We start from the raw sequence: 26,252 nt of genomic DNA, 5'->3' as shown, positions 1-26,252 counted from the left end.
AATGTAACACGCCCAAGGCAAGTATTATCCCCGATGGAGACATAGCATTACCAGAGAAAAGGCCTGCCCTCGAAAAAGTCAGGTCCTATGTCCAAGCTGAGAGTCTCGCGATATTTGGGTCAGAGTTCACCAGATTTGCAGATAGGAATCTCGTCGACAGGCTTTTTAATGAGGTTTGTGGTCTGCCTTGGAAAATTGCGGACACTGAGAAAGCCACCGTTGTATTAAATCCCTCTTACTCCTTGTCTCATGGCGCTGTGCGCCAATCCTTCCGATGGCTGTTTCAATGAACGTTCCAGCATCTCACAGACACTGACCCACATGAGAGAATCATGCAAAACCGTGAGCCGAATGATTTTGGTCAGCCTCAGACGGCGATTGCTAAGGCTAGACTCGGGATGCATATGTGGCTTATTTTGGCAGTGTAAGACCTGGTACGGACTCTCAACGTATTATTTTCGCTTTGTGTGCGTCGGAAAACTGAAAGGGATACTACTACGCTTTACTCAACTTACATCGAGGGCTTTAGTGCTTATACACAAGTTCCCAGGCTTCCTAGAATCAATGGTTGTGTCGTGGCTCGAGTTGGTGATGCTTTCTGCCAGAGGTGTAGTGATACATATGACAAACTTGTGTGTATATTTTGTTAGCGAAGTATCTTCGAGCAAGCTAAAGGCTTATCAATGTAGAACATCTTTGAAAATACCCCACTCATTGTGCTTGAATCAACAAAATGTAACACTGCAGTGTGCATGTATGCATGTCAGACTCGAAGCCTGATGTGCACGTGAAGTTCCCTGGGGGACCTGCGCAGGTGATATATTATATTAGACTGCATACTACTAGTCGACCTTGAAGGTGAACTATTGGTGGAAACCTTCTAGATCGAACATTAGCTGCATGATAGATAGGAAATATGAACACACTTGGCTAAATCTTCGCTTAAGCTTAGCAGAGCGGTTCGCAGATCAAATAATCTAACATGGCAGCCCTCGATCCTTGACTAGCCTTGTAAAAGATAGTTATCGGATATTCAGGCGAGAATGGATTTGGGCGATGCAGATTTTCATGACTCGGCTTACATTACCAAATGCGCTAAATTCTCCCATCATTTTCATTACCTCAAATTAGGCCTAACGATACTGTGTGGACACTAATACAAAAGTGTAGGACCAGTTTCCCTTTGTAGGCAAGTACGAGTATCCTGCCCATTACACCGACGCAGTGGTGAGTTGGCAGTCTTATGCTACAACAGCCACAGTCGCATGTATTGGGGATTGGATTGTCTGAGATATAGTGTTCCTGCAGAAAGTCATCTGGCTCAATTATGTTGAATAGAAAGGGGAAAATTGGCCGAGCATGAAGTAAACTGAGGCTGCATTGGTCAATGGTTTACTACTAAGGTAGTGTTGTAAAGCTAAACGATTTCTACCTAGGTAGTAAGATTCATTTAGGCTACCTAGGGTAGTCGGGGCTGGGAGCCATGTATCCATTGAATGGAATTCCGAGACAAGACAGCCCTAAGACAGAAACACTACAATTCAAGGCGCGTTCAATCTTCGATCCTAGGGCATATCTTCCGGGTATAATGTGTAGTACTAAATTTTATCCTTGACATACTCATGTAAATCAATAGTATAAAAGTTAATTTTGATTGTTCATGAATACAATGGAAAACAATATTGAACTTTATGCAGCTCAAGAAAGCTCGCAAGCAGTTGTCCTGATCCAAGAAGCTGACAAAATATATAGTTTGGTGCCCACAAGATTTTGGTTGGATATTTGGCTACCTTGGTAAGTAGGTATTCAGTCTATTCGATATCAGTGAATTAATCGTACATTATCCTACTGATATAACTCATGAAGTATATTCTGTCACAATCAATAGTTGTTTCATTCTAAACATTGTTGTGAAGAAGTAGATCAGATCACGTGCTATGTTGCTATGGAAACAACGCCACAACAAGCACCTCGGATCGACTGACGCCTCCACAGTGGATTATTTGCTTCGCCTTACTTCTTCTTTCATGCAACTAATTGGACACGGCAATCCTGCGACACCCGGGCCGATATCACCGTTCGACCCTTCGAAAGCGACATGAGCGTCGCGTGTCATTAATTGCGACCACCCACAACAAGCAACGCGCAATATCAACATGGCGCGCGCCGCAGTGATCCCTCAATCCCCCGCAAAGCGGGCGGGAAGAACTTCCACTCAGTCCACAGCCGCCGCCGACGCGAAGAGGAAACCCCCTCGCAAGGCGACACCAGCAACCAGGACCGCGCCCACTACTAATGTCGACTCGGATGACACGGACGATGAGCTGGGTTTCATTACAACAAAAGCTGCGAAACCTCGCGGCCGTCCTCCTAGCCGCCCGGCTACCAAGACGACATCGACAACCACTACACGTAACAAGAAAGCTACTACTGAGCCTATCGCCAACCAGATCAAGGCCGAAACCGCAAACACAGAAACTGCACCAGGACAACAAGCGGAGGGAACGAAGAAGCGGGTTGGAAGACCGAGGAAAAACCCTCTCCCGGAGGAAGCAACTGCACCTAAAACTAGGGGACGACCAAGAGCTGGAACAACGCCCAAGGCCCCGGCCCTTGCTCCAGTTCCAGCCAGGAGAACACGGATGGCGGCCGAAGTCGCGAATGAAACGAAAGCGAATCACATCAAAGTGGCAACAGGCTCCACTGCCATGCGATCAAACCTTCTGCGCGGACCCGCTAAGAAAAAGACAGTCACATTCCAAGATGCATCCGAATCCGAAGGAGATGAATCAAGTGTCCCTGAGGCACCTGCCGCCGGTCGCAGACGGGTAGCGCCCAAGGGGGCGGGAGCTGCAAAGTCCGGCCTTGGTGCGACCCCGGTCCGTAAGTCTGCAGCAGCTGGGACCCGTGGACGAAAGCCAGCCGCAACAAAGAAGGCTGCAACAAAACCGTTGTCTCCCAAGAAGGCCAAGCAAGTGGCCAAATCTTTGTCCGCTTATGCAAGCTCCGACGAGGAGGATGAGCTCAACACCATTAAGGCCGGCATCAAAAGTCCGATGAAGCTGGTTGTTCACTCGCCTGTCAAGCGTGACTTGGGGAATACCGGATTGAGCTCCCCTGTTCGAAGAATCAACTTTACCCCGAAGAAGACGAACAGCTTTGTCGACGAGAATGGCGAGCCAAAACTACCCACCCCCAAACACGGATCAGAAGGAACTGGCCTTAGCTCTCCGGTCAGAAAAATCAACTTTACACCAAACCGCAGCCAGAACCCAGTCGCAGACAATGGCCATCTCGCTCTTCCACCTGGGCATTCTATCAACTTCAGTGAGTCTGCGATTATGTCTAGCCCTGCCAGACGAGCTCCGACATCGTCTCCTTTCAAATTCAGCCTGAGAGAAAACCCGAACCGCGGAGGGCCCCTTTTCATGGATAGTGTGAATCCTACCTCTGCGCCTGACTTCACTCCTGGATTTGCTTCCCCTCTCAAGATGTCCCCAAAGAGAGGCCACCTTGGAGCTTCTTTCTCGCAGTCAGCCTTGAAGACATCCGCTCCCACAGCCCCTACACGGACTCCCTTGTTTCAGAGTCCTGCAAAGAGAATAGCTTCTCCATTCAAAAACTCGATATTTTCCACTCAGGCGCGCCAGTCTCAGGTTATTGACAGCGACGGAACCCCTACAAAGTTAAAGGAACCCGAGCAAACCACAACTCCGACATCATCGCCAAGGCAAGAACAGTATGATGACATTGCCTCTGATAAGGACTCCGACGTGACCGAAGATGTAGCTCTAGACATCTTTGACATTGATAGTGAGATAGAGCCATCTGCCGATGTCAGAACCCCATCGCCCTCTCCTACTCACAGGGACACTGGTGAACCCGAACCAGAGAACGATGAGCCTGTGGATCATGTGTCTGCAGACATGGACCGTGGGGAAGAGTCAGGATTTGAAGAGGTAGAAGTTGCAGACCCCATAGACGAGGCTCCATTTGAATACGAAGAGCCTGAAACCATCTGCTTCGACGCAATGGAAGAGGCCAACCTTGCACCAAGAGAGCTCTACGACCAAGAGGCTCATGAAGACTCTGAATATGAACACGACGAACATGTGGAAGACGAGGCTCAATTCGAATACGAAGAGCCTGAAACCATCTGCTTCGACGCAATGGAAGAGGCCAACCTTGCACCAGAAAAGCTTTACGATCAAGAGCTCTACGACCAGGAGGCCCAGGAAGACTCTGACTACGAACACAACGAACATCTTGAAGACGAAACTCATTTCGAATATGAAGAGGCTGAAACGATTTGCTTCGATGCTTTGGAAGATGCGGAAATGGCAACATACGATTCGCATTACCCAGAACTCCGCGACGCATCCGGCTCCGAGGACAGCGACACTACTCAAGACGAGGCCCAATTTGAAGACGAGGAAGCCGTGACTCTTTGCTTTGACACCATGGAAGACGAATATCTCGCAGAATATGATCTGCGTAACCAGATTACGCAGTTCGTAGATTCCGACATTGATAGCACAGTGTTTGCTGAAGAAGAGCATCTCGGAGCAGATGAGGAACACATCCACCGTTTCGATAATGGATTCATCTCGCCAGAAGCAAGCCCTGAACCAGTGAACCCCCTTGAGATCGAAAAGTTGGACACCGAAGAAGAGGCGGATGATCAAGTCATGACTGATACGACTGACATTGAGCCTATTTCCTCCCGTGAGAATAACGAGTTGGACGTTAATGCGAGCCCACAGAGGGTGCAAACTATTTCGTCTCCGACCCCGAGTTCTCCGCTCGGGGAAACTACTCCTGTCCCCACAAATCGCCCAGACAACACAGAGAATGGCCATGACTCCACTCCTAATGCCTGGAATGCCAGTGATGTTCACCTCCACGCGCCCCGGGAAGAAGAAATCAGCTATACACCAAGCACCCAGGCTCCTACTCCTGCCTCCATTGCACGGAGCCTCTTCAACACACCAAGAGTTGCGGACCATCACCAACCCCCAGTAGAGGTCGGCTTGGGCTTCACGCCTTTGGCACAAAGCTTCGATCGTTGGGAACAAAACACTCCTTCCCAGGCTAGATCACTTCGACCCCGTCGCCGTGGAGTCTTCTCGTTGGTCGGCCCATTGGATCGTACCGCTGTCGAATCGCCTGCAGCAACGCCTGCTAAATCTAGCGTTGTGTCATATCCGGATTTGCCGAAAAGCCCCCTCGCGAACACACCCTCTCTATGTGCTGAACTACCCCTTCCGCCTCAGAGTGATGGTACCATCATGAGCCCCGCACGCGATCAAACTCCACGGTTACCGGCAGTCTTTGAACATACACCGACCATTGCCTCGCCTAGAAAGAGCACGAATATATTCGAGGATCCAGACCCAGAGTCAACTGAACTGCAAGAAAACCACCGGAGCACCGCCGACGCCCATATTCCTCCTGCCGAAGCTTCATGGGACCAAGAATCCGATGACAAGGAAAACTGCGGCCCTGCAAACCTCCCAGTGACACCAATGAAGTCACGCCCTCACCTTGAAGACCTGCGAACCGTCCACACTGTATCAAAAGTACCATTGAAGGCGGAAGGTGAAGTGTCCCCTCTCAAGTTGTCTCGCAAGAGAGGCCTTTCTCTCTCAGCAACGTCCCCCACACGTTCTTCTCCGCGTGTTCGAAAACCCACCGTCATGGCCCTCAATGACAGTGCACCAGTCCTGGCTCCGTCCCGAAGGACCTCGCACACAAGCGGAAGCCCGACGCCAAAACGTCGGTCGATCGCGGCTAGACGCAGCAGCGGGCGGCCGGTAATAGCTCCGCCTGCTGCCTCTAGTGCAGCCGCTAGCCCATCTAAGAAGGCTCGGAGAAGCATAAGCTCTGAACAAAAAGCTCTACACGGTGCAATCGTGCACGTGGATGTTCATACCACCGAAGGCGAAGATGCCTCGGGCATCTTTGTTGAGCTCTTACAACAAATGGGAGCTCGATGTGTAAAGTCCTGGTCTTGGAACCCAAGCTCAGGTCTCTCGCCGGCGGATGGCGCAGGGCCCAAAGACTCACGTGTTGGTATCACTCATGTTGTGTACAAGGATGGTGGTTTGCGGACTTTGGAAAAAGTCAAGAAGGCGGCAGGCCTCGTTAAATGTGTTGGGGTCGGTTGGGTTCTTGAGTAAGTAAAACACCCCTTCACGTAAATATGTTCCATACTGACGGTATCTCCAGCTGTGAACGGGAAAGTCAATGGCTCGATGAAACCCCCTACGCAGTCGACAGCTCTATTATCCCGCGCGGAGGTGCCAAGCGCCGCAAGAGCATGGAGCCCCGTGCGCTTAGCAATATCAACGGCACCCTAGTTCGTGCATCAGGATCTCCCGCACCCTCTGGCAGCGGGCGTCGCAGTGGTGCCGGCCAAGGTGCCGTTGACGGGTTCCGCAAGATTACCCCTCCAGCTTATCAGCAAGAGGCGCCATCTACACCCCCACAACAATCCTCTGCTGATAAATACCAATTCCCTGCTACCCCAGGATATAACTTCGCCAATCTTGATGCCATTGGCATGTCGCCTGCTACACCTGCCTTCCTTGGTAACCGCTCTAGACTTGTCCAGCAGTCGTGTCCACCAAAGCAGAGCAACCGAGGCCTCTTCCCCGGTGCCAAACCCTCAAGCCTTTTGCAGGATGATGGCGATGATGAGGAATCTAGGCGCCAACGTCGCTTCCGTATGGAGGCTGCTCGCCGCAAGAGCCTTGTTTACAAGCCGGCTGTTGGCAGCCATCTTGTTCGTTGATTTATGCATGTGTCTCCTGCGTTTTGTTTTGTCAATACCCACATAGTTGTTGTAAATAAGGGCATGTCATTTCCAATCCTTTCGTTCATGATAGTCGATTCTTTCCAGGCTGGACTGTGTGAAACAATAGTCGCAATTATTGCTTCACATACTTAACTGAATCAATCAATCATTGATATCCCTCCGTACAAGATTTACTGCGACCAGGAGCACTCGATAAATGATTCAATTATTTAAGAAAATACCGAAAACATGTCGCTTTTGCAATGGACTATACCATCATGACCTTGATAGACTCATACATCAATTTAACACTCAGCCCCAACTTACGGACTGATATTCAGTCACTCATTGGATTCCTCCCGGTAGAACCCAGCAACCAGGAAAGCCAACTCCAAAGCCTGCTTCTCATTCAGCCGCGGGTCGCAGAATGTCGTATACCGTTCCCCAAGCCCATCCGCCGTCAACCCACCTGCGCCACCCACACATTCTGTGACAGCCTCCCCAGTAAGCTCAAGATGCATACCACCAAGGAAAGACCCAGCAGCACGATGAATCTCCAACGCCTGCTTCAACTCGGACAGAATATCCGTGAAATGGCGCGTCTTCACCCCAGACGGCGTACTCTGCGTGTTACCGTGCATGGGGTCACACTGCCAAACAGGAAGATGACCCGAAGCCTGCACAGCAGCAATATGCCCTGGCAAGAAATCCGCGATTTTCGCAGCACCGTAACGCGAAATGAGCGTCACTTTCCCGACCTCGCGGTCCGGATTCACGACATTCAACAACTGCACCAGCTCATCCGGCGCCATGCTAGGCCCGATCTTGATACCGACGGGGTTCGCGATCCCGCGGAAGAACTCGACGTGCGCGCCATCGAGCTGGCGCGTCCGGTCCCCGATCCAGAGGAAATGGCCAGACGTCGCGTAGTAGCCTGTTTCCGGCTGCGTGCTGGCGCCGGGATAAGCGGGGTGGCGGAGGAGGCGGGTGAGGCTCTGTTCGTATTCCAGGGAGAGGCCTTCGTGGCTGATGAAGATGTCTGCTGTTTCAACACCGCGGTCTTTGTCGATTCCGACTGTGCGCATGAAGCGGAGGGCGTCTTTGACTGCGCTTACGGTTTTGGTGTATTGCTCTTTGATTGAGGGTGTGATTACATGGCCAAGGCCCCAGTCTAGGGGGGAGTGGAGATCTGCTAGGCCTGAGGAGAGGGAGGCGCGGAGATAGTTGAGGGTTGCTGCGGAGTGGAAGTAGGCCGAGACTAGACGGGATGGGTCTGGTTGGCGGCTTTGTGGGTCTGCAGCGAAGCCGTTGATGTTGTCACCTCGGAAGGAGGGCATTTCGACTCCATTGATCACTTCTGTTGGACTTGAGCGTGGTCTGATTTGGGGTTAGTTTTGCATTGATGAGATTTTAGAGGCAGGTTACACACTTGGCGAATTGGCCTGCAATCCGAGCAATACGGATGACGGGCTTGTTGGCGCCTGTAAGAGTTAGTTGGATTCTATATGCTTTTGATGGGCCGACATACCCCAAATAAGAACTAAACTCATTTGCAACAGCAGCTTGACCTTGGCTTCGATCATTTCCTGGTTGCAGTAGTCAAAGAGCTCTGCACAATCGCCTGAAGACAAATTAATATGATGTTAGATGGTGATCTTTTTGTGCAACATACCACCCTGCAGAACAAATGCTTTGCCTAAAGCGACATTGCGTAGATTATTCTTGAGGTTGTTGATCTTGAAAAGCAGTTAGAACATGACAAGGTCTTTGATCCTATGCAGATCACATACCTCTTGTGTTGTAACAAGAGGAGGCAGCGTCTGCAATTTTTGAAGGGAGTCCTTCAGCCCTTGTTGATCTTCATAGATCACATCTTGCTTGATGGGCTTGTGTGTCCAAGCTATCAACAGTCAGTTTCAATCAACAATCCAAAGAAAAGGATTGTCCAGCTCTTACAGCTCGGGCTCCATTCCGCCATAGTGATGTGCCGCAAGGTGGGGGTAATTATGGGGTAAGCTGTGATCAACAATGTTGGACAGAATCAAGGGCAATAGTCTTAATGCACTTCAAACCGAATAAAAAATATGGTAGAGGTATCCGTTAACCGATAAACAAAAGTTGAACAGAAAAGATATAAAAAGGCACAACCTTAAAACAAAAAAAAGGCAACCCTTCCAACTTTGTAACGTGATGCGCTTATTCGCGGAAAATGGTGATGACTCACTGTGATGTCTCATTTCTAAGGCATGAATTGTATCCTGAATTATCAGGTGTCTAAGAGTCATAACATGGAAATCATTTAGGGATAAATCCAATTACGATCACTATAAATTGGATTTTACGTACTACATACATGCATGTGGTTCCGGGTGTCAAATGTTGTGGGCCATTTATTAATTGGTACCCGGAATAATTTTGAAAGGCTGTGGATCTAGAATGCTCTCAGAACGGATATTTTGTGTTTGGCTGTAGAATACTTCAGATCTGCTTTGATTTTTTACAGATAGTCATGCCCTGAATATTCAAGGATCCATGATTAAAGGCCCAGCGATGAAAATGTTCGTATCGGGAAGTCTGTCGGTTTCTTTGTTTCGCGGAGCGTCAATTCTGCAAATGTTGAATCTGTCTACCTAAGTAAGGTTTTGGAAGTGGATAGTTCCAGCATCTAGGAGAATTTGAATGTCTCAGTCGGCCCGTGGCAAGACCAGGTATAGCAGAATTGGCTGAGTGAGCTGGAGTCTTGTATTTTGGCTAATTGTAGACTACTCAGTACCAGTACGTTCATTTGACGAAGCGCCTCTAGGGGCCAAATCATGTTATAGTTCAGCAAGCTAGGATAGATCTCGAACAAGAATAGATTTTAAAGACCATAAAAAAGATGCTGAGATGATAGTAATGATGCTAAGCAGTAAAGTCAAATTTTAGACGCTGCATCGGTCTCCAGATGCGGACGGCGACGAGTTAGCGAATATTTCAAGTCACTTTTCATCACTTGAAAGAGGAAAGATCTATCGATGAAAATAAAAATAGAATTTCAGTGATAGATTTATCCATACCCTGTCCAGAATCTTGAAACTGTCCCTGTTCTTCCGCGCTAAGATGTGACCGGATTCTGCGAAGGCCATTCTCTTTCGTGTGATCTTTCGCGGGACATAATCCTGGAATAAGAAGGACTACCCATTATGCCAACAAGAAAAGTATGTTGTCAATTCTGAACTACATGTGGAGCATAGCAAGGCTGACTAGGTGCATCAAGCTCCGAGGACTTGATATGCCACGTCAACTGTTGGTGCCACGTCAGATCACGTCACATCACATTGTATGGCCAGCTAAAATTGCAGGGCATATAAAAGGGGTGTTTTGTTTTACCAGAGGACCAAAAGGAGTTCGCTGCTTGTCTTATTGTAGAACCAGGGAAATAGTCAAGAACACCTGATAAACGACTCAATAAACAACCTGAATTAAAGGATGAAAGCTCTCGAAGAGCGAGCTGAGACAGAGGAAATCACAAAATCTGAAAACAATCAAGTGCTTCTCGCAAAGTCCCTTCGGGAGTTGCATCTCAAGGTTGATTCTGGTGAATTGCCGGATACCGACAGGAACGCAGTCTCCCTGCCTTTGTAATAGCTCCATTTTACTTAAATAGACCTGCTTTGACGGCGCAAAAACAGATTTGAAGAAGCAAGGCTTGAGTTGCTGCACCTAGATTTGATTGGTCTGAACCCTGACTTAGGTTTAATGTCCATTCACCGCTTGATATAGGAGGCCTACACGGCACGACTCTCATTTCAAGGTTCACATTAAGCATTTAAGCAAGTAATTCATCATCCGGCAGAGGTCCCCCTCTCAATTTTATGGGCGACACTTGCGATCTCGATCTGGCGTATTCCAGAGGCCAATTACGTATGTTTAAGCCCTTGCTGAATGGTACGACAAGTTTTCGAAACAAAGTTGCAAGGAATAACGAAGATTGGGCGGTGTTGTGTTCTGATACTACGGAGCCCAAAAGGGGGATCAAGGTTAATCAGCCAGAGTTTGTTAGCGCATATCCCAGATCCTGGAATACCAAGGCAACCACGAGGAAAGCTTAAAGGTTAAGGAAGTTGCCACGGAAAATCTTAAGACCCTTTATGCTACGAGCCTCTACACACCATCTGATGATGCAGAGGAGGCTTGGGACAACCTCGTGTGCTTTTGGTTTTGATGATCTATGTCTTTTTGCCCGCGACATCCAATTGCAACCCATCGGTCTGCTATTCATTGCAAGCTCTGACCAAAATAATATGAAAATAGAAACACGCACGGGGATAGTAAAGGGCAGGCGTAGACTATCACCGCAGACTACGAAGTAGGGCTGTTCGCATTGGCAAGAGTAATGCCAAGAGGCTATTAAATAGGACCCAGTGATATTAAAGTTTGAAGGCCATGGCAATATCAGAATTTTTAACCCGATTTTCATTTTGAAATTTAGGGGCTCAAAGCAAGATTTCCACACTAGTACCCCGGACTTGGCATCAGAAGGCAACCCTTCTAAATTTGGAAAAAAAAGTCGGACCACGGGGAATGAAAAAGGGGCTTGGTAGGTATTATTGCTGAAGGGAAAACAAGATAAATGCGAGCCATGGCGCTCGTGTCGAACGTGGCGGAGTTAGCTCCCATCGGAGTGCGCGCCTAGCGAGGAAACATGGTTAGATCGGGCCGACTATATAAGCCCTAAGGGAGGACCCGCCGAGACTGATTGGCCATGTCTCGGGGCTAACCGAACATAACTTGGCCTACCGGCCTAATTCTACGCTAAGTGGTATAGACTACCTAAATACAGAGCCATTTTGGGTTTTGTCTGTTTGAGGCTAACATGGGTCCGGACCCTGAAGAGCCCCATTGCCCTTTCTAATCCAGGCTTTGGGCTGAACTATTTATTCTAGCTTACCCCTTGTTTTTGTTTTCCCTATCCAGATCACTGTTCATACCAATTTACATATTCAAAATGCAGTACAAGACTTTCGCTGCTCTTGCCTTCGCCGCTACGGCTCTGGCTGCCCCTGCCGCAGATTCCACTTCTGATTACTCGGACTACTCCGATATCTATGATTCCTCCTATAGCGATGATTCTTACGATCTCGCCGATATTCCTTCCTCCATCCTGACCGTCCTGGCAACTGCCATCCCAGACTCATGGTACAGCGACATCATGGATCCTTCCTCCCGCGACTCCATTGTTAGTGCCGCTGCCGCCGGTACCTACCCTGCTTGGTACAACTCCTTGCCTAGCAGCGTGAAGGCCTGGGCCACCTCCAACTTTGATGAGGAAGTCCTTGGCGCCTCGTCAACCCTTGACAGCAGCGCCACTCAGACCGACTCTGCCGGCAGCACTGCCAGTGAGACTGGCTCCAACACTGCCGTTGAAACTGGCTCTAGCAGCGGTTTCAGCCGCGGCTCCAGCAGCGCAACCACCGGTGCCAGCACCACTGCCACTGCCACACAGACCTCCACTGAGACTTCCTCTTCTACCTCGGAATCCAGCTCCGAAGCTTCTTCCAGCTCTGCCTCCGCTTCGCCCTCTTCTTCCCAGTCTACTGGCGGTGCCCCCGCCCCTACTGGTGGTGTCGCTATGGGTGTTGCCGGTGCTGCCGGTATTCTGGCCCTTGCCCTTGCCCTGTAGAGTAATACGGGTGCTTCTTTTATCTTGGACTTCCTATTTGGAATTTTGAGATGCTTGAATATATGATCTGTCAGTGGATATAATAATAGTTTCGATTTTTAATTTGATAACCCAACGTATATTTCGTTATTTTGATGGGCTGCTTCTAGAGCTCTGGTTTATTTCTATTAATTTTAGGCTGATCGACCGAGAAGTAAAACATAGTGTCCGTCTAAAGTCAACAGCGTAAGTGGGTTTTACAAAATGTGCCTTACGTAGAGGGAACAACTGACAAGACTGAATAGAGGCTGATCGAGCTCCAGCTTATGGTTTCCTGACCAAGCTGCGTAAGTCGCAACTTCAACTAGCTAGAATAAATCATTAGCAAAAGACTCCAGGATCATGAACGAAACTCCACCGACCGACTTCAGAGCCTTCGCTACTCTCACTTGTCGCATATCGTCAACCCACGCCCTACTCCCGTAATACCACACAACCTTGTACACGGGGGTCATCTGTCCCTTGGAATGCCATATCATCACCTCAATCATTCGCCGAATCCAGTAAGCCGTATGATAAAGTCATCGGTTCTCATTCAACCTCGTGATATCTGTTGTAGTAAAGACCGAGAATTTTTAGACCGCGTGTTGCATCAGACATCTGATCAGCGCATTCTGAATGGAGATATAAAGACGGCGTAAGTAAAAGCAGACCATGGAGCAAGCGAAGATTGCCGCAGGAGAAACGCTTTGGTCAACGTTCACGTTCATTTGGAAATTGGATGGAGCCCCAGAACCGAGCATTAGAATCAGGTATGATATAAAAACTTGTCAACCATCTATCAACCATATAGAAATGGTAGTCTGGAGGTTGTGGGTCTTAAAGTATGATGATATGATTTATATCTATAAAAAGCTAGCAAAAGCTTTGTAGGCTGTCTTTAATACTCTTCTTTGTGGGACCCAGTGATCATAGTTCGAAAATCCGGCATCTTTTCTCTGTGGAATATGTAAGATTAGGGAAGCGGGTGGTTGAAAAAGGGCTGCACATCACGTTCAGATTCCTCGTTTGGGAATGAGCCTTAGAATTGAGAATCATGATCAGGTATAATATATCATTCACTCCTCAAACATCTATCAATTTAAGACATAACGTCAGGGTATCGTAAGAGTAAAATCGTAGAAAGGCCATTGTAGTTGTATTGTCTGACTAAAGACTAGGAAAAAGAGAATAGAAGAAATAAAAGGAAACTCTCGTGTCTTCGGGAACCGGGGTCCCCAAAGGGTCATCAGTGTGTCCAAGACAGACACGTTATCAGGGATTCGGTCTTGATTGTGTAATTTACCCATCAATCCCTGTGTCAGAAGATGCAAGGTCTGGAGAAGCCCCAGGCAGCGTCGAGGGAAGCCAGAAGTAAAGTAATCAGCGGGGTGATTACAAACTGTCTTGCAGCCGGGAACCTTTTTGTACATGGTCAATCCTGCCTTTTGGGCCTTGTGAACTTGGAGTGTCAGCTGACCTAGTTTTCCGATAACTAAATCGCGCTCTTTGAAGGAGGCATCAGCCTGGTGCAATATCGCGAGCGTCTCATCGAATATGGTTTGATAATGGTGCCATGCGTCATGGTATGCCGTTTCCCAGATTGGCACGGCATTTGACTGGGGGTGGATGCTGGTTTGAGGCATTGTGAAAAGATAGAGATAGGTCGACCTAAAGTGGGACTTTCTGCTGAGAACAAAGATAAGGGATGTTTAAAAAATGGTTATAAGTGGCTTGGAAATGATATCGAAGACTTAAGTGATATCTGATTGGAAAAAATAACTCGAATAGTCGAGGGAACGAGGCTATTTAGGTCTTTCCACAATTACCTGGGTGGTCTTTTGATGACTGCTTCGGTGAAGAAGCGACAATGAATGTGATTATTCTCATCCTTATGTTTTGGCTTACAAAACCACTAATGCATTGTTTGTAGCAAGAATAAAACGACAACCAAGGCTTAGTGAACTAAACTATGAAAAGGTTGACTGACAAATAAAGCATTATCTCACAAAGGCTATTGTCCATGCTGTTTATATTTCCTGAATTCTTATCAAGTAGCTCAGGTGGTAATCAGTGTGTCCTGTTCTAAATGAGCTCCTTTACAACTAAAGCAATATGTGACAAACACAAAACTTCGGTATTTAGCTACTGATTTATATTTTGACATTCAATTTCCATCCCGATACCAAAAGTCTTGCACCTATCAAAGCCATCGTTTCCACCAATAAAAAGCCTACCAGCCCACACCTGCGCAGCAACGTAGCCTCCATGCGCAACCAATGCGCCGGCAATTGCGGATTCAATTAAGGGACTGAATATCACCAATGTAAGCACAATGCCAACAAGAGTACCGATCTTACTTAGATCCTTTGTCAAGGAAGATAGACATCTCGTAAAAACGCACATCACTGAAGAGATCGCAATCCCATGAAAAACAGCAGATACACAAAGCCCTGTTAGATGGTATACTCTATCCAGCAATATATCATAATAACGCAAAGTATCACCCATATAAATTAAACAGTTCAAAGGCCCGATATAGCGATCTGCGAGATAGCCATAACAGGTTCGGACAAATATGCCTACGCCATTCATAACCATGATGAGGTAGACGCCAGCAGAGGGAGCGAGTCCTACCAAAATCCCCAATTGCATAAAGCTCAATCTTTACAACAGTCAATATCTCTCCGGTTTCAGACCTCGGAACAGAGGTGACTTATGTAGAAGAAAGCAAAATAAAAAGTCCAGTAAAGCAACAAAATACCAAGAGTAAACAGCATGTAAGCTATTTCCATCAATGCACCCTATTCGACCATCTAGAATCGTTATAGGGCTGACCATTCCTTTTCATTCATCAAGGCCTTGGAGCATCAATGAGGGATATATTGCTGGTGCAACTTGGATCGAGTTCCACGATGTACTTCTAGAGGCAATGCACAATATATATCCTGATGCATTATGCACCTCTGTTTGCTAACATGTTTGCCCTCTCGCCACGCTCATGTAAATGAGCTTTGAGGCCACCACTTAGATACTTATTCCATCATCATTCTTCTTCCATTTTTCCATGAGATATCGCAGTATCCACCACTCATCATATTCAAGCTGAATTATCCACATATTATTGTTAAAATTCAGGTTATTTGCGTTGCCACACTGTACATTGACAATGGAAAGGGAAGGAAGTGTGGAGCATCAAGTGGAGATGCGATCAACCGGTCAGTTTATTGAGCCAAGACATGTAGACAGCTTCAAGCTGTCAAGGGTAAAAAAAGATCAAGCAAAAGAAAGCAAAATCGAGGTTCTTTGACTTACTTCCCGTTCAGTTCTGCCTGAACGCCCAACCCAACAAACAATTACGTCACCGACTGTCCAAATTGGCGTGGCGTCTAAAAACACAATCCTCCCCTCTGCATTGCTTCTTTCAAAGCAAATATGTCTGATCCCATCCCATCCGCAGCAGCTGATCCAAATAACGTGGAGAAACCCCTTCCCTCGAATGCCGAAGATCGCAAAGCGGCCGCCGCCCTCTCCTCTCTCAAAACAAATGAGATCGTAACGGAGGGTGCCTCCGGCAGGGCACCGGACACTGCCAGCCAGGAAGCTCTGGGAAAAGCAATGAGCCGACTTGAGATAGCTGTTGGACAAGCTTCGAATAATAATGGAGTGGCTGCAAGGAAGTCTCAAGAGGCGGCCAAGAGAAAGGTGGTTAAGGTTGCTTCGGCTGATGTTGCCTTGCTGGTGAGGATTATAGTCTTGGTGATATTTTGATGAACACTAACTTAATTTTATCCGACAGGTGGATCATCTAGATCTGACCAAAGCGAAGGCTACTGATTTACTAAAAGTGCATGACGGTGATGTTACGATGGCGATCAAAGCATTCATTGCACCCCCCTCTATTCGGGTGTAATGTCGAGAATACTCACAGAGCTGGAGATGCGCTTCTATGGTTTATGATTCGATGATCGCAGGCTTAATAAGACAGGAAAACACTACAATAGCGCTAGTTGACGGATGAAAAAGCTCTCCATATAATTAACGCAGTTCCCCTTCAGCAAAATAACAATGATTCCTTCTGCTTTTAAAAGCCACAACTCTTTCAAAGACATGATATTTGAGTTAAATCTCATGTGAAACTTATATGTGCGATGCATCGATCACTCAGATCAAAAAGTCCATCATTCCTCCTCTTCGTCTTTCTTTCGTTCTATTCCCTTGCCCTCATGTATACTCCACAGCATAGCCCAGCCAACAAGAGACTCAGCAGCCAGTGCCCACCAGACAGCTCCAATCATATTATATTCAAGGCCCAGGCCAAGACCCCAACCTCCAAGGAGTGGGCCCAATGTCCGAGCCGCACTCGTAATACTCTGCCCCACCCCATGCACCGTGCCTAAAACAGATGGATCTGTGACACAGTTATTCACTAAGATTATGGCAGCAGGGAGAATGAACGTCCGTGATATGACCTGCAAACTAACAACAAAGGTGAAGGACGGCCAGACAATCCATGGTATGCGCGGGAGGATGACCAGAAAGGGCATCAGAATATAAGAGATAGGCGAGAAAGGCAGGAACGTGCGGAATGATTTGAGCGTGCCGAGTTTTGCTTGTATCTGGGGATACACGAAAATTTGGAGCGGCAGGCCAATGAAGCCAATAATGGCAGTAGCAAATCCAACTCGCGATGATGGAAGACCCAGTCCACCGCCAAAATGAAAGAGACCCTCTCGAGAGCCCTCGGGGGCACGGGGTGCGGGCAAAAACACGAACGACATAGAGTTGAAGGCACTCGTATGGAAAGCTAGCAAGAAATGAACAAACAGAGTCAAAAGCACGTTGCGAGTCCAGATCTGGCGGAAACCTGGCCGTTTGTGTGGTCGGGCCGGCATGCGTGAGCGGGCAGGGCTTGATGGCGTAGACCAGGTCCCCACGCTACCGTCTAGGTAAACGGAGTCATCATCTCTCGAACGTGTCAGGGGGCGGTAATGTCGTGGTTTCCGAGTCAGAGCTCTTGTGAGCCGCTTCCCGAGTTTCCGACCCCAGTCCTTCTTATAACGTGCAATTTCATGTGTCTATATTTCTTGTCAGAAATGGTGCACTGTGAAAGGGCTGAATGTGATCTTACTTCATCAAGGCCAAAAATTACCGCGAGTACCGAGGCGAAGATTAATATCGCGCTCAAAACATTGGGTAGGGCATAAGGCCAGCGCTGCATCCACCAGACCCCCTCTTTACCTCCGAGAAAAGATCCCGGACCAAAGAATTGTGGAAAATTGTGAACTGGATCGGCCAAGGAGCCACCTAGAATAGGTCCAATGATCACACCGACATTAAAGCACATTGGTAGAAGCAGAAATGCTCGGGATTGATACCTAAATTGTCAGCCTTACGAATAGCTATAGTTTGGAGGAATGACAAAGCTTACTTCTTCTCAGAAATGATTTCTGCCACCATTGTTCTCATCACTCCAACGTTGCTGTTCAGGACTCCGCCCAGTGTTCGAAAGATCATGGCAGATGCAAAGGAACGGGAAAAGCCAAACCCGATACATGAGAGACAAGCTCCCATCAATCCGATCAGAAGCACCCTTTTTCTACCCATCCATTCAGCATCTGCAAGCCGTCCCCACCACATAGCTGTAACAAACTGCGCTGCGGTCAGACTAGCTTGAAGAAGACCCGCCTGCGCTGAAATTTTGGAGTCTGGTAGCGAGGGATCAAAAGATTTCAGCTGATAGAACATATACGCTTGTAAGGAAGTCTGAGTTAAGGGCTCCGATAAGCGCGCAAAAGTCAAAACTGCCAGTTGACCTTTCCGCGGCAGCGAGCTCCAGGTTACAGGTTTTTTCTGATCCTCAGCCTCCTCAAGCACGCCGTCATGATCATGATCGCTATCATCTCCATCAGCTGAAGTTAGCAGCGGAGCGGCCTCCAATCTCCGTAAGGGCGGAGGGTCACCCTCGAAGACTGCAGTATCTTCAGTCTCGAAATCGCTATCGCCATCGATGCTCGATAATTCTGAATTATCGACAGTCAATTCGGAGGCATATTCAGAAAGATTTTGAGCATCTTCCCTGTTCTCATGACGGTGTAGGCCCGTGCCTTGGATATGCGGAGAAGACCCCATCAACAAAGATCCCGATTCGGGAAACTGTCGTGCGATGCCGGGGAATTACAAGACTGTGTTATTGCTTCTTTGAGTCTTGGCACGGGTTATTTTCTTTTTTGGATCCGGTTCAAGGCGAAATCTTTGAAAAAGATGAGATGAAAAATGCCTATGACACCATTTTCCCCCACATTGCGCGCTCATGCGGAGTCTTGCCGACTTAACCGTGAGATTCAGTATCGAGAGGCCACAACAATGAAGATTTTACTTCGAAAGCATAACGATAGAATACATCCCTCGACCTAACAACACGTACAGAAGCGTACGTAGCCTCTCTCTATACCACATACCTAATAGACCAAAAACAAAAAAAAAAATGCAAAATGCACCCACCGGGGTTCGAACCCGGGCCACCTGTTGGAGTCATAATCAAATGGGAAACAGGCATCTTACCACTAGACCATAGGTGCAGTTTATTGAGAATATCACTCGTATTCAAAACTTCACCAGCCTAATCCGTCACAATCAAAGACCAATATCAACCATGGGTCCGTTGCAAATCCGGGGCGAAAGCTGGGGTAATCGACAAAGCAACGATTCACTATTGCGCTAACCTACCCTAAGTGAGATTTGACTGATCAACACAGATTGCATTTAGCCTATAGCATTTGTAATTTTGACTTGGCATTAACCTTGCATTGTTGGAAGGCTATACATGTATTTGAAGAGAATAGAAATATGAAGGGAAACAATAGAATAAAAGCACCGGGTATGATAGAATCTCCCAAACCCCACATCCCTAAAAGCCACAAGGCTGTTGTATACAAATCTACAGAAGAAAAAATGACACGAAGACGTACACGCATTCTTCTGTCAACAAGGCGACCGTGTGTGTCGCTTGGTGTCTATTTGGGCACTGTACTCGCCCTCGGAATGCATGATTTCCTGATGCAGCTCGTGGGAATTATCATGATCAAAAGAATCTAGATAGTCCTGCGTTGCGGAGCTTTCAATCCCAAGTTCGTCCTTCTGATTCCAGGTCTCCAATGAAACAGCTTCGACACGATGCATATCGCTCATGAACTGTTTATCCGACCGATTGATAGCTTCCATACTTGATCGCGGGGCACCATGTAGACTGGGCTGTGCATCCTTAATATATCGACGAAAAGGAGCTCTCCATGAGCGAGAGAAGGTGTGCGAAGGCCGTGATTGTGAGCTGTTGGAGTGCTCGCCACTGCTATTTTTGTTTTGGTTGATTTGATTTCCAGGCCGCCGGCCTCGGTTGCTGTTATATTGGAAGGCCCTGAGACCGAAAACTTTGCGCAGAAGGGGCCACCAGCACATGAGATTTGCAACGTAAATTGCTGTGCTGGCTTCGCGAATGTACCAAAGCTGGTATTGTGTTGTGAGTGGAGCGGCAAAGTTGAAATATTTGTTCAGGATGGCAGCGATGATGGTGAACAAGCCTAGGCTCATGATGCCGATCAGGACTATCTTTCTGCGGCGTTTGAGTTGAGCTTTGATAAGGAGCGGAATTGGAATAGCGAGCATCGCGGCATCGGAGGAAATGTTGAAGACCGCTTGCGTTATCGAGTAGTGTGCGTATGTAGCGCATTGCATATTCTGCACGGGCATAGCCCAGTATTGTGAGAATGGTCGGCAGTATACTGCATAATATGTGACCATAATGACAACAAATCCAACAGCCACGTAAACAGCAAGAATCTTGATGTACAGATTTGATTTCAAGTTTCGAGTGATTCGCCAGTAAAGCATCAACATGCATGTTTTGACCCCCCATGTCGAAAATAGCATGCATTGCTCCAACCCTATGACAATTTTGCTCCCATAAATCCGGTCAGTGACCTGTTTGGGGTCAATCAGTACTTCGTAGTAGTCCTTCGGGTCCATTAGGTTTGTTGCGTAACGGGCCGAGATTTGAATGAGTATAAGAAGGGTGGTATAGATCGCCTAAACCGAAGACTCAATCAGTCGTGAACAATGAGGGATTTTGTCATATTTGAACTCACAAATGTCAATGTCATAACATAATCATCCACTGATGATAAATGTTCGTAAGCAGACGGCTATCAGGTCAGAGAGTTAAGAGACCATACCAAACAAACGTTTAATCGATCCATTGGCAATGATTCGAGCTGCACTTTTCGGCAATCAGCCATAATTCAACTTCGAGCTCTATCAAATTCAAACTCACATTCTTCCTATGAAAATAGCAAGTCCAATTGTCCAAAATATTAGAGCTTCTGTGAAGAGCGTTCGTGGAGAGGGAGACACGTCGCCCATTGTGCTGGACAGCGCAATCCGCGCCTCGACTAAGTAGGCTTCAAATTATCGACGCAGTCTCACTCGAATTAGCCATGTATGAAAGACCAAAGCAAGGAAAAAATGGAGAGCATGTTTTGACCTGATGAAAAGCATCAGTGATAAGAATGGCTGGGCCACATGGCTTGTCTACCTGCTCCTCGAATAGGTCTAGAAATAAAAAGATTTACTCAGACTGGGCTACTGCGCCGACGAGAGCGATTATTGTGCCGAGTCGGTGAGAGTGACAAAGTCCGAGCCAGTGTGTGTAGTAATGCTGGCCACCAGTCTCAGGACTGTAGCGTCATGCGTCTTGGCCTGTGAGATGCCAGTGCTAGGCTGGAGTTTTCGCTAGTGAGCAAGGAAGAATGGGGACGTGCATGCAAGGGACTCTCTCGAAGCGCCAACCGACATCGATGGCAGTTGACTTTGGAATGTAGATCTCAATGGAAGAGGCGGTTCTTTCTCATTGCCGGTCGCATTCGTTATGTTTGTCTTGGAAGCCTTTTTGCCCACTAGACCAGAGTGTCGATAAGGCTCCTTGTGGCACCATGATTCAGATAATTACTGACGTTGCGCAAGTTCGAGCGGCGTCCATGAATGCATGCACGGTGTCTGGAAAAGGATCGCTTAAGCGAAATTAGTGCAACCCAAACATTAGTCCATGGGGGGCATACTTGATCGGCATTATATAATTGGATTGTCGAGCCTCTGGTGTCAACTCGACTGTATGCACGATGTCGATAGCTCTGTGATTGTTGCGCCTCGAGCAGAAATAAACTGGTTGACAGGTCAAATTCCATAGTGCTTAGGTGGATGCGAGGGAGCCTGGCGTTAATTTGATTGGGCATTTTGAGGCGCTGATCTGCAAGGTGATTCAAGCCTAACTTCAATAACAGCTCCCGCGGGGGCCTCATCCCTGAACAATAAAGGCAATCTTCGCAGGGAAAGAAGATAATGGTATTGTTGCGGAGTCAGGCAATCTAAAAAAGAAAAGAATCACTGGTTGATCGTCGAGACAGTCCTTAATCTTTCTTGTTATTTCACAGAATGTGAGTACCCAATACTTCGCAGATTTTCCATTGAACCCATTTATGGTATTTCTGGCGAAGTACCGCGGCGACAGCATCTATGATTTTCGCCAGAATTGGCTCATTCCACCAAAATATAGGGGTATTTTTGAAACAACACACAGAAATGAGCAAACTTGATGAGTAATGCTGGTCTTCGTTGCTCAGGTAGCTCCTCACACTACTATATAAATGAAAGGCTCACATTATCTGAGCCTTTTACCCTACAAAGGGAGGGTCTGTTCAACGGCTCAGAACTGGCGGACGGTATTTCTATCCCTCTGACCAAGTGGCGAATCGATCGAGATCGGACTGAAAGCCTATACCATTCATTAATTTGAGCGCACATTTGTTGATTTCATTCTCATCGACAACACAGGATACGAGCAATACGCATGATACTCATCTCGGTCTTCTTTCACTTCTCACTCCGCTTTATAGAATAGACGTTTTGGACATGTGGTACCAATCTTGGATGTATTCCACACCACTCATGCTTCTTTGTGCAGACCCTAACAGACTTTTTTGGCTTTTCTAATCCTAATTTCATCCTTCGGGTCAACGCTGCTTCTGTTGAATTATCTTTGGTGCCGCGGCGTCGTAAACATCGCAAATATGATTAAGACTACTACAACCATGATCCCCACTTCCCTGGTTATCAACCACGCCGCAGGAGGTTAGAGACCAATAGGGAGATTTCCCATTCTCGGCGAGAACGATAACAGCTTTGGTAAAAATATCTTCTATGCTAAACAATAGGTTGATCTTCCGCCATTCTGTCATAGCATACGGCCTTTCAGCCTGCGGCATGTTGAGCCAGTCAGGTTCATATTCATCTAGGTTCAAACCATGATCTAGATCGAGTGCCCATATATCTGGGACTCGGACCGTAATGATTACGTATCTCTTGAGAATTATTATACTGATAGGAGGGCCGTACGGTGTTTCGCTAATAATCTCAAGGGTAGCACGGCGAACCTCAGTGGTCATCTTCTGAGGGAAAGCCTTAGTACGACCTTGGGCCACCAGTCCTTCTGCGTCTTTCGCCTTGTATCTGGCATGCTTAGTGACTTTAGGAGCTAATCTGTCTTTAAGGGAATCTGTAGATATGTTTGATACAGTATAACTAGTGTTAGTAAAATGTCATACCCAAATGTAGCGATAGCTATTTGCCTGTGGCAATATATATATTAGGCTATAAAAACATTATGTGAAAACACACAGTTTTGATAGTGATCGTATGACCTAAACCTGGGAGATTTCGCCCAATTCATCCTAACACTATCCAACCCTGAAAGTATCATAATACCGAATAAGATATGACACATGACATATGATTCAATGATTTACTTCGTGACACCCAAGCTGATCTGTGCAAATCTTAACTAACCTACGGGATTCTTCCGATGTTTCTCTCTCGCGATATGCCAATGCTACTTTCGTAACTTGCAAACAACTGTTCAACTATGGTGCCGCAAGCTGCTCAAGATCGCAATCAAGAATAATATGGTGATATTCCAAGGTTCCAATATGCCCTTCTCCCAGATTATAGACCGCGTGGCAGATGGTCACCAGTTCTTTGGACTTTCCACCTGTGTGGTTAGAAATTTAACAGCTTCGGTAAAAATATCCCCTCCGGCAAACATCCCATTTTTCCACATTTATTCCTTTTTGTTAGAGAATTCTCGCCTCTCAGCATACGCTTCTTGTCCAGTCCGGTGTAGCTCTGACAATTTAGCCCCGTCCCCGTCACCTATATTTGGTTCGAAGAAATGATCCAAATTTATTTACAAGAGATTAGCCGTGACGATTGCGCATCCCACGGATTCCATTAAAGGCACACCATCGCCGTGCATATCGTCAGGTGTTACATTGCCAATGATCCTAGAACGACACAGCGAATCTTGGTGGTCATCTTTTCTGGGGCACAGATTTCAACAAAAGAATCAAGCATGCCTCGTAAGGATTCTGCGTTGTGCATATCCACAATACCACCGCTGTGTCTCGTTTTTGTTAGTTGCGAGCAAACACGGACTTTGAAATAGAAGAACTAGCCCTGTCGCGCCTTTCGCTTCATATCTGGCACGTTTGGCGACCTTAGAAGTTGGGAAACCGGCGTCGAACCCTCAGAATGCTCGTAGCCATAGTAGAAAGCATTTAGTATCCTACAAGTTATCTAACTAACTCGCTTCTATAGGGAACCTTATAATAGTAGGTGATAGAGATGTAAGCCTATCATTTACACTACATTCCACCCCATCGAATGTCGAAAGAAGTTTTTCAGGGTCTTTAAAGTGAATAGTAGCTTAAGCAATTAGTATATCAGCATAAAGAACGTACCAAAAGTCACTATAGCGGACATTTATGATCGGAGAGAAGGGCTAAGAAATGACTATAACAAAGAAGCTTAGATCGTTGGTGGTTCGTCGGGTCTTTATAGTTGAATTCCGGCCTAGTAGAATTTTGAAGAAATGAAGAGAAGGGGCCCCCTTTACGAAAGGCTTCGTGGGAAGCGCTCCTGGAGCTTGCATCAGCGGTATCATAGAAGCAACGGTACGAAGCTAAACTCGTCACTCGGTCGCCCTGCTAAGAAGCAGATCAATCATTTATTCAAGGACGATGACCCAATAAACGCCACTATTGGGGCCGAGTCACGCAAGACAGTTAGTAGATAGCCATTGCTTGAGACACTACTCCGTAGTAGACGCCCTATTGAGGCTGTTGGTATCATTTAGTTGGTTGTTGCTAGGTTGGGTGATGGGTTTGATCTTATTAGGCACGCGCGTAGTTATTTTAAATTTAGACAAGGTTGATATAGTATGGTATTCCTACGTTCCATTTGTAATTATTGTTTATACCGGTATCAATATATACAAAAGATCTACAAAGAAGGTCTAGAGCCCAGCGCTACATTGCCTTGTTCCTTTTTAGTACTCGTGTCGTCGAGTCTGGCCACGGACAAGGTGGCCAGGTTCGACGACACGAGCAGTCGCTGAAGTAGAAAATTGCCACAGCTACAGCAACTGGCCTGAGATACCAGGTAGGCATATATATGGGAAACCCGGTGGTGGTATTCACATGTGGTATCACCAACGGTCTTTTGGATAATTTCCCAAACGGGCGCATGGCCCGGAAAACAACGCGAAATTGTAAATTGCGACAGAATAACATGAAGATGGCGCGCATAAGGCGCCCATCGGCGCACAAATGGCGAGCAATAATGCTGGTAGGCGAAGTATAACGCTCGCAGCGATAAGAAGAAGATTACGGAAGAGAGTCCACCTAATCGTACAGTAGTTTAATTATAGCCATGTACTGGAGACTTTGTGCCCAGTTTCAGAGCCCGATTGAACAACCTCTTTCCTTCGCCAATGGCGTGAACCTGCACATTGTAGGTTTGATCTCGAACGGCGTCTTTGCCCGCATCCCGAACTCTCAAGGTTACTATTGGCCATTTGAGTGAACACATTCCCTTTCTGGCACATCAGTCACTTGCTTTTGGATGTCAAGAAGCCTATCTTGAAGGAGGAAGACCAGGGTCATGTTCCAGAGCAGTATTGATGATCTATGATTACTTCAAGCGGAACGTCTGGCTAATTATCAATGGAGAATTCTCTACTGCGATGTTGAGATATGCCGTCAGTGAGATTACAGGGGTTCGTACTCCCTTCAGTGTTGATTGTCCATATGAAACCAAGGAGAGTGCTTGTCTCAATTTTAATCACCGTATTGGTCGGGATAAAGTGAAGACGCCCTGTTCAAGTTAGGCTCTTCCGATCTACGATTTGAAGGCTCTAGTGAGCTAAGGAGTCCTGAAGGGGGGTCATACCGACCTCTTCCTCTTAGATATAGCTTGCCATATTGAACAAACCTTTTTTATGCTTCTTGCGATCATCTTTATTTGTGAAAATATCAAGCCATGGAGTATTGATGTAATGATGATTTCTCTTGCACCACAGTATATCCCGAATGACCATAACATATTTGGGAGAAAAAAACATTAACCAAAGATCAAAGCTTGGTTCCTCCCGGTATACAGCACTGTATACAGCACCGCGTCCATACTAGTGCGTGTACCACAATCTACATCTGATAGATCACACGAAGCCATATGGGCCATCAACAAGGGGATCGCGATTGCATGCATTGTGTAAGCTAAACGAATGCCGTGCAGCAGACCCCTGACAACGCTAGAATGTAGATTACACACTAGGCAAACATTCAGTAACACCACAATCGGCTGAAACACCAAAAGCCATATTCTCCAAAT

General features: G+C 46.9%; 8 protein-coding genes across 8 annotated transcripts; 3 read left to right on the top strand and 5 right to left on the bottom strand.

The window, feature by feature from the left end:
* Window positions 1-2,156: 2,156 nt before the first annotated feature.
* Window positions 2,157-6,793, top strand: N7529_005867 (uncharacterized protein; the record flags this gene model as incomplete). The annotated part of the gene is made up of 2 exons (XM_057241394.1): window positions 2,157-6,175; window positions 6,229-6,793. The coding sequence occupies 2 exons, from the start codon at window positions 2,157-2,159 to the stop codon at window positions 6,791-6,793; spliced, it is 4,584 nt and encodes a 1,527-aa protein (XP_057096753.1).
* A 344-nt stretch (window positions 6,794-7,137) lies between these two features.
* On the bottom strand, window positions 7,138-8,774 carry N7529_005866 (3-deoxy-7-phosphoheptulonate synthase class II; the record flags this gene model as incomplete). Its single annotated transcript, XM_057241393.1, has 6 exons — window positions 7,138-8,173; window positions 8,226-8,277; window positions 8,325-8,417; window positions 8,469-8,532; window positions 8,587-8,696; window positions 8,753-8,774. The coding sequence occupies 6 exons, from the start codon at window positions 8,772-8,774 to the stop codon at window positions 7,138-7,140; spliced, it is 1,377 nt and encodes a 458-aa protein (XP_057096752.1).
* Window positions 8,775-11,783: 3,009 nt separating this feature from the next.
* Window positions 11,784-12,458, top strand: N7529_005865 (uncharacterized protein; the record flags this gene model as incomplete). Its single annotated transcript, XM_057241392.1, has 1 exon — window positions 11,784-12,458. One exon carries the CDS (start codon window positions 11,784-11,786, stop codon window positions 12,456-12,458), a length of 675 nt encoding a protein of 224 aa, XP_057096751.1.
* Window positions 12,459-13,591: 1,133 nt separating this feature from the next.
* N7529_005864 (uncharacterized protein) lies at window positions 13,592-14,122 on the bottom strand (the record flags this gene model as incomplete). The annotated part of the gene is made up of 1 exon (XM_057241391.1): window positions 13,592-14,122. One exon carries the CDS (start codon window positions 14,120-14,122, stop codon window positions 13,592-13,594), a length of 531 nt encoding a protein of 176 aa, XP_057096750.1.
* Window positions 14,123-15,911: 1,789 nt separating this feature from the next.
* On the top strand, window positions 15,912-16,389 carry N7529_005863 (huntingtin-interacting protein K; the record flags this gene model as incomplete). The annotated part of the gene is made up of 2 exons (XM_057241390.1): window positions 15,912-16,217; window positions 16,276-16,389. 2 exons carry the CDS (start codon window positions 15,912-15,914, stop codon window positions 16,387-16,389), a joined length of 420 nt encoding a protein of 139 aa, XP_057096749.1.
* A 268-nt stretch (window positions 16,390-16,657) lies between these two features.
* Window positions 16,658-18,608, bottom strand: N7529_005862 (putative MFS multidrug transporter; the record flags this gene model as incomplete). Its single annotated transcript, XM_057241389.1, has 3 exons — window positions 16,658-17,554; window positions 17,608-17,854; window positions 17,908-18,608. The coding sequence occupies 3 exons, from the start codon at window positions 18,606-18,608 to the stop codon at window positions 16,658-16,660; spliced, it is 1,845 nt and encodes a 614-aa protein (XP_057096748.1).
* An 852-nt stretch (window positions 18,609-19,460) lies between these two features.
* Window positions 19,461-20,501, bottom strand: N7529_005861 (uncharacterized protein; the record flags this gene model as incomplete). Its single annotated transcript, XM_057241388.1, has 1 exon — window positions 19,461-20,501. The coding sequence occupies one exon, from the start codon at window positions 20,499-20,501 to the stop codon at window positions 19,461-19,463; it is 1,041 nt and encodes a 346-aa protein (XP_057096747.1).
* A 2,039-nt stretch (window positions 20,502-22,540) lies between these two features.
* N7529_005860 (uncharacterized protein) lies at window positions 22,541-23,256 on the bottom strand (the record flags this gene model as incomplete). Its single annotated transcript, XM_057241387.1, has 2 exons — window positions 22,541-23,082; window positions 23,205-23,256. The coding sequence occupies 2 exons, from the start codon at window positions 23,254-23,256 to the stop codon at window positions 22,541-22,543; spliced, it is 594 nt and encodes a 197-aa protein (XP_057096746.1).
* Window positions 23,257-26,252: the final 2,996 nt, after the last annotated feature.

The sequence above is a fragment of the Penicillium soppii genome, assembly GCF_028829465.1.
Source record: "Penicillium soppii strain IBT 18220 chromosome Unknown utg000005l, whole genome shotgun sequence".
In the NCBI taxonomy this organism is placed as follows: Eukaryota; Fungi; Ascomycota; class Eurotiomycetes; order Eurotiales; family Aspergillaceae; genus Penicillium; species Penicillium soppii.
This window is presented reverse-complemented; position numbering and strand designations above follow the sequence as displayed.